Raw genomic sequence first — 12,433 nt, 5'->3', positions numbered from 1 at the left:
ATTTAACGAATTTTTGAAGTCTTCTGTCCCTTCCCAGATCTTGAACACGTCATCGACGTAACGGATAAATAGTTTAATGTGTTTAATGAAGGGATTTTGGTTAGAATAAATCTACCTTCTTTCAAAAACTGCGAGAAACAGATTGGCATACGTGCAGGAGACCGGCGTGCCCATTGCAGTGCCAGTCTCCTGCCGGTACCATCTGTTCTCGTATCTGAAAGTAGTATGACTGAGGACAAACCTCAAAGCTTTAGAAACAATCCTATAGCATGGGGATAAGTAGCCACTCTAAATACTTAAGACAAAGACTCAGTCGCAGAGCCGATCCCAGCGACAATGGGTCTGCCTGGTAGGAAATCTTGGAAATTCTGGGGTAAGTCTTTTAGCGACTTTTTGTGAGAGGAAACCTTTTTCAGTATAGGAGCGTAGGAGGGACCGTAACTGGCTGATGGTGTCCCTGGTGGGGTTCTTTTTTAGGGGAGAATAGACATTTCTGTTATTGAGCTGCCTTAGTGCCTCCTGCCTACAGTCAAGGGACATCACTACCGTGGCACCTCCCTTGTCTGCCTTGCAGATTTTCAGGTCCTTTCTATTACCCAACCATTCGAGAGCTAATAACTCTCTCCTAGACAAATTGTCCACCTTCCTGGGGTAAATTAAGGATTTAACATCCTGTAATACTGCCCTCTCGAAGACCTCGAGAGGACTCCCTGGGGAGGGCAGGAGGAAGGAACCTAGGGGGATTCCCTCCTTTGAAGGTGGGCAAAGATGTACTGGGGACAGTGCTCTCATTTAAGGTGGTACCTGTCAATTCACATAAATCCACAAGAACCTGTCTGTCTATTTCATTAAGGTTCTCTATCGGGCTGAATCCCAATGGCCGTATAGTAGCAGGGCAATCTCCCTCTAACATAGTAGATGACGCATTAGGTTTTTGATTTTTGAAATGCTTGTGGAGGTTTAATTTTCTAATACCATTAAAAAGGTCAATCTGGAACTGTACAGGGTCAAAAGGCTCTGCAAGTCCCAGATTTAGACCCCTTTGAAAGGAGGGAGAGGCAATCGGAGGACAAGGAAACATGAGAAATATTAACTACACTTGTTTCTCTCTAGTCTCGCCAAGTGACTGTTTTTCTTTTCCTGTGATGACCTCTCCTGAGTGTTCGCCCGCTTTCGCCTCCCTCTCCTGGTCCTCTTTCTAAAGGGACAAGTGAATCACTGGGAGTGGGGGTTTGTTATATTTTTTTTCTCCTGAATCATCCAACTGGCTGGACTCAGAATCAGTACTCTCCAAAAGTCTGAAACTGGTCTACGGCGAGGAGGGGTATATCGTCTATTACCTCTCATTACCGTTTTTGATTCCAAGAAAAGACATGGCCATGATCATAATCTAGTTTGTCCCGTTTTGGGGACATTGCCTGCTTCTCTTTATAGTGCCACTATTGTGATTTTACTTAAACTAGATAAGGACTCTTAAAGGGGTACTCCGGTGGAAAACTTTTATTTTTTTTTCTCAACTGGTGCCGGAAAGTTAGATTTGTAAATTACTTCTATTAAAAAATCTTAATCCTTCCAGTACTTATTAGCTGCTGAATACTACAGGTGCCTGATGAAACCGCGCAAGCGCGGTGAAACGCGTCGCATTGGATTTAATCTGTCTCCTCCTTGGTCAGCGCCGGAATTCCTGTCCTCCTCGAAGTTTGCTATACATATCCGAATACTACAGAGGAGATTCTCTTCATTTTTGGAAGAGCTCTCAGCTGAATCCATGAGCACAGTGCTCCCTGGACAGTTCTTAAAATGGACAGAGATGTCAGCAGAGTAGGAGAAAATCCCCATAGCAAACATATGCTGCTCTGGACAGTTCCTTAAATGAACAGAGGTGTCAGCAGAGAGCACTTGGTCCCAAAAAGAAAATATTTTCCTCTGTAGTATTCAGTAGCTAATAAGTACTGGAAGGATTAAGATTTTTTACTTTCTGGCACCAGTTGATTTTAAAAAATTTTAAATTTCCACGGGAGTGCCCCTTTAAGGTTTTAGCTGTGAGGACACAGACAATTTTAGATTTTTGCATTTTTTTTTTCTTTCCTCCTTGCCTTTTTTAGAGAGACAACTTTTTTTTTTTTTTTCCATCCACAGACCCATATAAAGGGTTATTTTTGTGCGACCAGTTGTGTTTTTTTTAATGATGCAGCTTGTGGGGGTTCATTTTTTAAATCAAAGAACTTTACAGTAAAACATGTTTCCTTTTTTATCATGGAGTTAATATGATTTAAATGTCATAGGTACATAGTATTCAACTTTTTGTAAAAAGTAGTACAATACTACAAACCTTTTTTAACAAAAACCTTTTTTTTTTAAATTTATTTGAAAAGTGTGTGTGTGTGGGGGGGGGGGGGGAGATTGGCTGCAGACACTGGGTGGTCGACGTGGTGCTTCTTTAACTCTCCATGTTTCACATTTTGAAATATACATCAGCTACCAGCTGGAGTCTATTTCTGGCTAGAACGCCACTCCACTTTCTGGCACAAAATAGTAAATGCTCCTGCTCCCAGCAATGTTCTCTACTTCTCTACTTGCAGATGTCAGTGAAGCTCTAGTAATACCGATTAATGATGGTTAAATATGAACGGTTTGTTTACATAAATGAGTCTGTCTATAATATCTGTTTATCAGTCATATTTTCTTTAGTGTGTGTGTTGAATTTGTTGCTTTACAATCGTAGACAGCACCTTCACAGGGAAAAATAACTCCCTTTCTTTGATTTGACAACTTTCTAGGAAACGAAGATGGATATTTTACTGCCATAATGCTGAAAAAATCAAGAGTAAGGCTCCTAAGTCAAGAAATTGTTCCATTCCCAAGTACGGCTATGATGAGAAATTTGCTGATTGTATATGTAAGTGTGTCATAGTTCTGTGTGATTTAGTTCTTCTTCTTTTTTTTTTTTTGAGCCACAATACTCAACAAAGCCTTTATAGTACAATTTATTTATTTGCCGTCTTCCTCAAAAAATGTGTTGAGAGAGAGCTTTATCTGTCTAATATATAAATTGTAATTTCCTCCAACATTTAAAATAGGTTAATATTTCTGGACACAATATTTGCTTCATGACTTCTCATCTAGAAAGCACCAAAGAGCACTCAAATGAGCGTGCGAAGCAGCTGAACATTGTACTGAAGAAGATCCAGGACATACCTCCTTCAACCACAGTCATATTTGGTGGAGACACAAATCTGCGGGACAAAGAGGTTTGTGCCATTCACCAGTTTCATTAAAGGGGTACTGCACCCCTAGACATCTTATCCCTTATACAAAGGATAGGGTATAAGATGTCTGATCGCGGGGGTCCTGCCGCTGGGGACCCCCGCAATATAGCATGTAGCACCCACCCAGCGCTGGAGGTTCTGGCTCCAGACCACAGGAACGGAAGATTGTGACTTCACTACTCCGCCCCCGTGTGACATCACGCCCCGCCCCCTCAATGCAAGTCTATGGGAGGGGGCGTGACAGCCGTAAGATGTCTAGTGGTGGAGTACTCCTTTAATGGTTTTATGTTGGTTTATACAGTGCATTGGGAGAGTATTCCTTCGTCTTTTTACTTTTGCACAGTCTATATTGCATGTCATTCCTGATGGAATTTTTATTTTTATTAACTGGTGCCAGAAAGTTAAGCAAACATATTTGTAAATTACTAATATTAAAAAAATCTTTATCCTTCTAGTACTTATTAGCAGCTGTATGCTACAGAGGAAATTCTTTGCTTTTTGAATTTCTTTTTGTCTTGTCCAGTTCTCTCTGCTTACACCTCTGTCCATGTCAGGAACTGTCCAGGGCAGCATAGGTTTGCTATGAGGATTTTCTCCTGCTCTGGACGGTTCCTGATATGGGCATCATGTGTCGGCTGAGAGCACTGTGGACAAGACATAAAAGAAATTCAAAAAGAAAAGAATTTGCTATGTAAAAAAGCTCTGCTAAAAAAGTACTGGATACATTTTTTTTTTTTTTTTTTTTATAGAAGTGATTTACACGAGTTGAAGAGAAAAAAAAAAATTCCACCGGAGTACCCCTTTAAGCATTTTTTGCATTTTCCTTTTTTCCTTTTCACCTTCTAAAGATCATAATGCTTTGTTTTCCACCTACAAACCTATATGAGTTCTTGTTTTATGCACTTTCAAATTTTACTTTGTAATGACAGCAGTCATTTTACCCAAAAAACTAAGTCGGACAAAAAAAATGACTGGACCACCAGGGAGCAGTTTAAGGTACCTTTAGGCGCCTTTGACAGCTGCAATCGAAAAGGTTAATATCTGCCTGCGGCGATTGCCGCTTGTTGACTATTAACACTGGCCCTCAGCTACAAGAATCAGCTGGGGGCCGGCCGGTATGGCGAGTCCATGGTCGACGTATACATGTCCATGGACGTTAAGGGTTTAAATGGGAAAAGGGGGGGCGATTCAAACTTTTATTAGGAAGTGGTTAAATTACATTTAACTTTTTTTTTTTTTTTTTTAACACATTTATAGCCCCCAAAAGGGACTGTAACATGCAATACACTGATCAATGCTATGCCATAGCATTGATCACTGTTATTGGCACTCTGCTGCTCCTACCTGGATATAGGCATGAAGCAATAGATTGCCAATCGGAAAGCGAGGAGAAAGGTAGGGACCCTCCATCAGCCTGACTGAGCTGCCGTGAAGCATTTTCTTTTAATGTAGAAGCTGTGATTAGCTGAGGAGCGGGCGTAGGGCGTACAGGTACACCCTGCGTCCTTAAGAGGTTAAACATATTAAAAAAATATATACCCCATAAAGACAGTGAAAACAGAATGTTCTTTATTTCTGCTAACTTATTAAGGAAATACTAAAATGTTGCATTGACATAAGTATTCAGACCCTCTACTCAGTACTTTGTTGAAACCCCTTTTGGCAGTGATTACAGCTTCCAGTTTCCTTGGATATGATGCCACATGGTTTACACACCTGTATTTGGAGACTTTCTGACATTATTTGCAGATTCTAAGCCCTGTTGGGTTGTACGAAGACAGTTGGTGGAAGCCATTTTTAGGTATGTCCTGTTTCCCTTAACCCTGATCAGTCTCCCTTTCCAAGCTTCTGAAAAAAAAAACACCCCCCACAGCATGATGCTGGTACCACCATGCTTTACTGTGGAAATGGTATTGGGGAGATAATTTAGATATGCTTGGTTTCCTCCACACATGATTCTTAGGATTGAAGCCAGTAAGTTCAGTCTTGGTTTTCATCAGACAAATCTTTTCTTACAGCCTGGGAATCCTTTAGGTGTCGTCTTAACTCCAGACAGGATTTCTTTTTTTTTTTTTTTTTATCATTTTGTGTCTTTTACAAATTAGGCTTCTTTCTAGCCACTCTATCAAGGCTTGGTTTTTAGCTCTGATATGTATTGTTAGCTGTGAGACCTTTTTATAGACAGGGCTGTGTCTTTCCACATCATGTGCAGTCAACTGAATTTACCACACGTAACCCCTCTTTAACCCCACCAGGACCAAGGGTGTACAGGTACGCCCTCGCATCCTGGGACTTAAGAACCAAGGGCATACCTGTATGCCCTGGTCACGTTAACAGGGTTTAAACTGTTCTCACGAGTGGAGAACAGGTTAAACCCGGTGGGTCCCGGTAGCTACTGGCAGCCAGGACCCACAGCTAATGCCGGGCACGCCAATCGGGCCGATGCACAGCATTAACCCTTAAGATGTTGCGATCAAAGTTGATCACGGCATCTAAAGTGCGGGGTTAACTGTGCCGGTAGCTCAGTGGAACTGATGGAGACATCGCGGGTGCCAATAATCAGAGTGAACGTTGGGAGGGTCCTCACCTGCCTTCGTGCTGTCCAATCTGTTGTCTGCTGCTCCTAGCCTGCTATGCAGGCTAGAGAAGCAGAGCGCCGATGTCACTGATCTATGGTATGGCAAAAAATAAAAAATAAAGTGTAAAAATAAAAGTGAATTAACCCCTTCCCTATTAAAAGTTAAAATCACCCCCCTTTTCCCATTTTTTTTCAATAAAATAATAAAAAAAATAAAAATAATCATGTGGTATAGCAGTGTGCGTAAAATGTCTGAACTATTAACTCCTTAAGGACCAGGCCAATTTTCGCTGTAGGACCAGAGCGTTTTTTGCACATCTGACCACTTTCACGTTAAGCATTAATAACTCTGGGATGCTTTACCTATCATTCTGATTCCGAGATTGTTTTTTTTCGGGACATATTCTACTTTGTTATTGGTAAAATTTTGTTGATACTTGCATCGTTTCTTAGTGAAAAATTCCAAAATTTGATGAACAAATTGAAAATTTAGCATTTTTCTAACTTTAAGCTCTCTGCTTGTAAGGAAAATAGACATTCTAAATTAGATTTTGATTCACAAATACAATAGGTCTACTTTATGTTTGCATCATAAAGTTTCCATGTTTTTACTTTTGGAAGCCATCAGAGGGCTTCAAAGTTCAGCAGCATTTAGTCGCATTTAGGAAGCCCCTATGGTGCCAGAAAAGCAAAAATACCCACATGTCATACTATTTTGGAAACTACACCCCTCCATGGAATGTAACAAGGGGTACAGTGAGCCTTAACACCTCACAGGTATTTCACGACTTTTTGTTAAAGTTGGATGTGTAAATGAGAAAAAAAAAATTTTCACTAAAATGCAGTTTTCCCCCCAAAATTTTACATTTTTACAAGGGGTAATATGGGGTTACAAATTTTGGGGGTGATTTTCTCCTTTCTTCTGAGTATGGACATACCCCATGTGTGGACGTCAAGTGCTCTGCGTTCGAACTACAATGCTCAGAAGAGGAGGAGCGCCATTGAGCTTTTGAAGAGTGAATTTGTTTGGAATGGAAGTCAGGGGCCATGTGATTTTACAAAGCCCCCTGTGGTGCTAGAACAGTGAACCCCCCCCCCCCACATGTAACCCCATTTTGGAAACTACACCCCTCACAGAATTTAATAAGGGGTGCAGTGAGCATTTACACCCAACTGGCATTTGACAGATCTTTGGAACAGTGGGCTGAGCAAATTAAAAATTGAATTTTTCATTTTCACAGACCACTGTTCCAAAAATCTGTCAGACCCCTGTGGGGTGTAAATGCTCACTGTACCCCTTATTACATTACGTGAGGGGTGTAGTTTCCAAAATGGGGTCACATGTTGGGGGGTCCACTGTTCTGGTCCCATGGGGGCTTTGTACACACATGTGGCCTTCAATTCCGGACAAATTTTCTCTTCAAAATCCCAGTGACTCTCCTTCTCTTCTGAGCATTGTAGTTCGTCCGCAGAGGACTTTACATCCACATATGGGATATATTCTTACTCAGAAGAAATGGGGCTGCAAATGTCAGGGGCTTTTTTCCTATTTTCCCTTGTGAAAATGAAAAATTTAGGGTAACACCAGCATTTTAGTGAAATTTTTTTTTTTTTTTTTTCATTTTCCCATCCAACTTTAATGAAAATTCGTCAAACACCTGTGGGGTGTTAAGGCTCACTGTACCCCTTGTTGCATTCCGTGAGGGGTGTAGTTTCCAAAATGTGGTCACATGTCGGTATTTATTTTGCGTTTCTGTCAGAACCGCTGTAAAATCAGCCACCCCGTGCAAATCACCAATTTAGGCCTCAAATGTACATGGTGCGCTCTCACTCCTGAGCCTTGTTGTGCGCCCCCCCCCCCAGTATTTTACGCCCACATATGGGGTATTTCCGTACTCAGGAGAAATTGCGTAACAAATTTTGTTTTGTTTTTTTTTTCCTTTTTACGTCTTGTGGAAATAAAATGTATGGGGCAACACCAGCATGTCAGTGTAAAAAAATAAAATAAATTTTTTTTTTTAAATTTACACTAACAGGCTGGTGTAAACCCCAACTTTTCTTTTTCATAAGGGGTAAAAGGAGTGCAATTTCTCCAGAGTACGGGAATACCCCATATGTGGCACTAAACTGTTGCCTTGAAATACGACAGGGCTCCAAAGTAAGAGAGCGCCATGTGCATTTGAAGACTTAATTAGGGATTGCATAGGGGTGGACATAGCGGTATTCTAAGCCAGTGAATCCCAAACAGGGTGCCTCCAGCTGTTGCTAAACTCCCAGCATGCCTGGACAGTCAGTGGCTGTCCGGAAATGCTGGGAGTTGTTTTGCAACAGCTGGAGGCTCCGTTTTGGAAACACTGCCGTACAATACATTTTTCATTTTTATTGGGGGGGGACAGTGTAAGGGGGTGTATATGTAGTGTTTTACCCTTTTATGTGGTAGTGTTTTTAGGGTACATTCGCACTGGCGGCGGTTTGCAGTAAGCTTACCGCTAGGAATATGCGCTGCGGCGAAAAATTTGCCGCAGCTCATACTTGAAGCAGGAAACTTACTATAAACCTGCCCATGTGAATGTACTCTGTATGTTCATATAGGGGGTCAAACCTCCAGCTGTTTCAAAACTACAACTCCCAGCATGCACATGCACAGTATTTTCCAACCAGTGTGCCTCCTGCTGTTGCAAAGCTACAACTACCAGCATGTACTGATCACCGAAGGGCATGCTGGGAGATGTAGTTATGCAACAGCTGGAGGTACGCAAAAACAACTCCCAGCATGCAGAGACAGCTGTTTGGGAATGCTGGAGTTGTAGTTTTGCAACATCTGGAGGGTAACAGTTTAGAGACCACTGTATAGTGGTCTCAAACTGTAGCCCTCCAGATGTTGCTAGGCAACTTACCGGTTTCCGCTGGATCCAGGGAGCCTGCCGCACGACATCGCCGGACATCGATCTCCTCCACCGATCGTCGCCCGTGGGGTAAGTGGATCTTCGGCGCCAGTCCTCTGTTTCCCCATTCTGCCTCGCCTATTGTGGGTGGGCAGAACGGGGAAACCGAAAGTAAAGCCCACCAATAGCAGGGATAGGAGGGGTGGCACCCCTGCCACCTCACACCTATGCCTTCAGGGGGATCGTGGGTGTCTTGGACAACCGCGATCCTCCTTCTATTCCGGGTCACCATAGACCTGTATGACCCGGAATTTACGCAGATCGCAGACATGGGGGGGGGGGGTCTGATGACCCCCCTGGGCATTTGCACGGGGTGTCTGCTGATAGATATCAGCAGTCACCCTGGTCCCCGCCCGGCGCGCGTCAGGGACCGAAATTCCCACGGGCGTACGACCTTGGTCCTTAAGTACCAGGGAGCAAAGGCGTACCTGTACGTCCTTGGTCCTTAAAGGGGTACTCCACCCCTGGCATCTTATCCCCTATCCAAAGGATAGGGGATAAGATGTTAGATCATCGCGATCCCTCTGATGGGGACCCCGGGGATCGTCGCTGCGGCACCTCGCCATCATTACTGCATACAGCGAGTTTGCTCTGTGCGTAAGGCCGGTTGATATAGGGGCCGAAGCAGCGTGACCTCATGGCTCTGCCCCTCATGACATCACGGCCCGTCCCCTTAATGCAAGTCAATGGCAGGGGGCGTGGCGACCGCCACGCCCCCTTCCCATAGACTTGTATTGATGGGGGCGGGCCGTGACGTTAGGAGGGGCGGAGCCGTGACGTAACTATGCTCTGGCCCCTGTATTGCCTGTCATTATGTGCAGAGCGATCTCTCTCTGCGCAGTAATGATAGCGGGGTGCTGCAGCAGCAGCGATCCCCAGGGTCCCCAGCAGCGGGACCCCGGTGATCTGACATCTTATCCCCTATCCTTTGGATAGGGGATAAGATGTCTAGCGGCGGAGTACCCCCTTTAAGGGGTAAAATACAAGGTTAGCTAAACCGCGCGGTCAATGGACTACACGTAAAGAAAAATGCTAAAGGCAAAATTTTGCATTTTTGGTCACTTCGTATACCATTAAAAAAAAAAATAATAGAAAGTGAACAAAAAATCCTATCAAAACTACAGACAACGGCGCAAAAGATGAGCCCTCATATAGCACTGTATGCGGAAAAGTAAAGTTATGGGGGTCAGAAAATGACAATTTTAATAATTTTGGTGCATGTAGTTTTTTTTTTTTTAAATAGTAAAATAAAACAAAACCTACATAAATTTGGGTATCCATGTAACTTTATGGACCTACAGAATATAGATCAGGTGTAATTTTTACCGAAAATTGCACTGTGTAGAAACGGAAGCCCCCAAAAGTTACAAAATTGTGTTGTTTTTTTTTTTTTAGAAAGAGAGGAGGGAAAAAAGGAAAGTGCACAAACAAAAATTGGTCTGGTCCTTAATCCCTTAAGGACCAACCCATTTTCACCTTAAAGGGGTACTCCACCCCTGACATCTTATCCCCTATCCAAAGGATAGGGGCTAAGATGTTAGATCGCCGCAGTCCCGCTGCTGGGGACCCCGCTATCATTACAGCACAGAGCGAGTTCGCTCTGTGCGTAATGATGGGCGATACAGGGGTCGGAGCAGCGTGACCTCATGGCTCCGCCCCTCATGACATCACGGCCCGTCCCCTTAATGCAAGTCTATGGCAGGGGGCGTGACGACCGCCACGCCCCCTCCCATAGACTTGTATTGATGGGGGCGGAGCCGTGACGTAACTATGCTCCGGCCCCTGTATTGCCCGTCATTACGTGCAGAGCGATCTCGCTCTGTGCAGTAATGATAGCGGGGTGCCGCAGCAGCGATCCCCGGGGTCCACAGCAGCGGGACCGTGGCGATCTGACATCTTATCCCCTATCCTTTGGATAGGGAATAAGATGTCTAGGGGCGGAGTACCCCTTTAAGGACCAGACCAATTTTATTTTTGCGTTTTTCGTTTTTTCCTCCTTGCCTTCTAAAATCCATAACTCTCTTTTATATTTCCATCTACAGACCCATATAAGGGCTTGTTTTTTGCGTGACCAATTGTACTTTGTACATTTTATGGTAAAATGAGTAGTTTCATTACAGAGAACCCAAAAAAAATTTTTTTAGGGAGGAAATGTAAATGAAAACCACAATTTTGCACATTTTGGAGGGTTTCATTTTCACACTGTACAATTTACGGTAAAAATGACATATGTGCTTTATTCTGTGGGTCAATCAGTAAAAATCAGTAATCTAAAATCGCCCTATTTTGACAACCTATAACTAATTTTTCATTTTTCCTTATATAGGGCAGGGTGAGGGCTCCTTTTTTGCGCCGTCATCTGTACTTTTTAGCGATACCACATTTGCATATATAAAACTTCTATATAATTGATTTTTTTTATAAAATGTGACAAAAAAAAGCAGCATTTTTGGACTTATTAAAAATTTTTTTACGTCTACGCTGTTCACGTACGGGATCATTAACATTATATTTTGATAGTTCGGACATTTACGCACGTGGCGATACAAAATATGGTTATGTAAAAAAAAATGTGACGCTTTTTGGGTGTAAAATGGGAAAAACAGACCATTTTCATTTTTATTGGGGAAGGGGATTTTTCACTTTTTTTTATTTTTTTATTTTTTTACTTTTTACATTTTGTATGTCCCCATGGGGGACTATCTATAGCAATCATTTGATTGCTAATACTGTTCAGTGCTATGCATAGGACATAGCACTGATCAGTATTATCGGCTATCTCCTGCTCTGGAGATAGCCGATCGCTGCGGGGGATCCGATCATCTATTTTATCATGCGCATTGCCGCAGATGTCGTGATCTGTACAGATCACAGCATCTGAGGGGTTAATGGCAGACATCCGCACAATCGCAGATGTCGACCATTACCAGTGGGTCCCTGGCTGCTGATAGCAGCCGGAACCTGCCGTTTATGACGCGAGCACTGCTCCGATGCTCGCGGTCATACACAGGACGTAAAAAATTTCTGGAGTACCCCTTTAAGGTCAAAATAGGCTTCGACATTAAAGGGGTATTCCGGCCTTAGCCATCTTATCCCCTAGCCAAAGGATAGAGGATAAGATGTCTGATTGCAGGGGTCTTGCCTCTGCAGAATGAGAGAAGCAATCTGATTGGTTGCTATGGGCAAAACATCAACTTTTCCTCTGCACAGGTTTTGATAAATTCCCTTTTATAATTTGCAAAAATTACTAAAATTCTGTTTACACATTCTCATTTAGGGGTATTTCATACAGATTGAAAAAGGGGGGGGGTGTATTTTACTGACCTCACTATAACAATGTTACAATGCATACTCTTCAGAAACTTCTTTTTATGTGTGGTTTATTGTATTGCAACATGCTTATGGTATATTTCTATTCTTTAGGAATATCCCACATATACATATGATTTATTCTCACATTAATGAATCATTTTCTACTGTGTGTATCTCGTGTTGTATGTTAGCATGATTTTGTTGTGTTTGATATAGGTCTATTTATTCCAAAAGGCTGACTGTGTGAACATAGTCTAATAGATGGAAGTGTGGTAAAAACTATTATACTCTTAAAATGTTTCCTTTTCCTGTAGTTACCATGTAAAGGT

General features: G+C 42.6%; 1 protein-coding gene and 1 long non-coding RNA gene across 2 annotated transcripts in view; one reads left to right on the top strand and one right to left on the bottom strand.

Annotated features, from left to right (window-relative positions):
• The window catches only part of LOC130273876 (uncharacterized), a 56,283-nt gene that overhangs the window by 26,616 nt on the left and 17,234 nt on the right, over positions 1 to 12,433 (bottom strand). The window lies entirely within an intron of this gene.
• The window catches only part of TDP2 (tyrosyl-DNA phosphodiesterase 2), a 44,287-nt gene that overhangs the window by 31,259 nt on the left and 595 nt on the right, over positions 1 to 12,433 (top strand). Inside the window, exons 5-6 of the mRNA XM_056521311.1 lie at positions 2,781 to 2,899; positions 3,081 to 3,251. Coding sequence (XP_056377286.1) covers positions 2,781 to 2,899; positions 3,081 to 3,251 — 290 coding nt within the window. The remainder of the gene's footprint in view (positions 1 to 2,780; positions 2,900 to 3,080; positions 3,252 to 12,433) is intronic.

This window comes from Hyla sarda, chromosome 5 (assembly GCF_029499605.1).
Source record: "Hyla sarda isolate aHylSar1 chromosome 5, aHylSar1.hap1, whole genome shotgun sequence".
Classification (NCBI taxonomy): Eukaryota; Metazoa; Chordata; class Amphibia; order Anura; family Hylidae; genus Hyla; species Hyla sarda.
The sequence above is the reverse complement of the archived record's forward strand: the minus strand, read 5'-3'. Positions and strand labels throughout refer to the sequence as shown.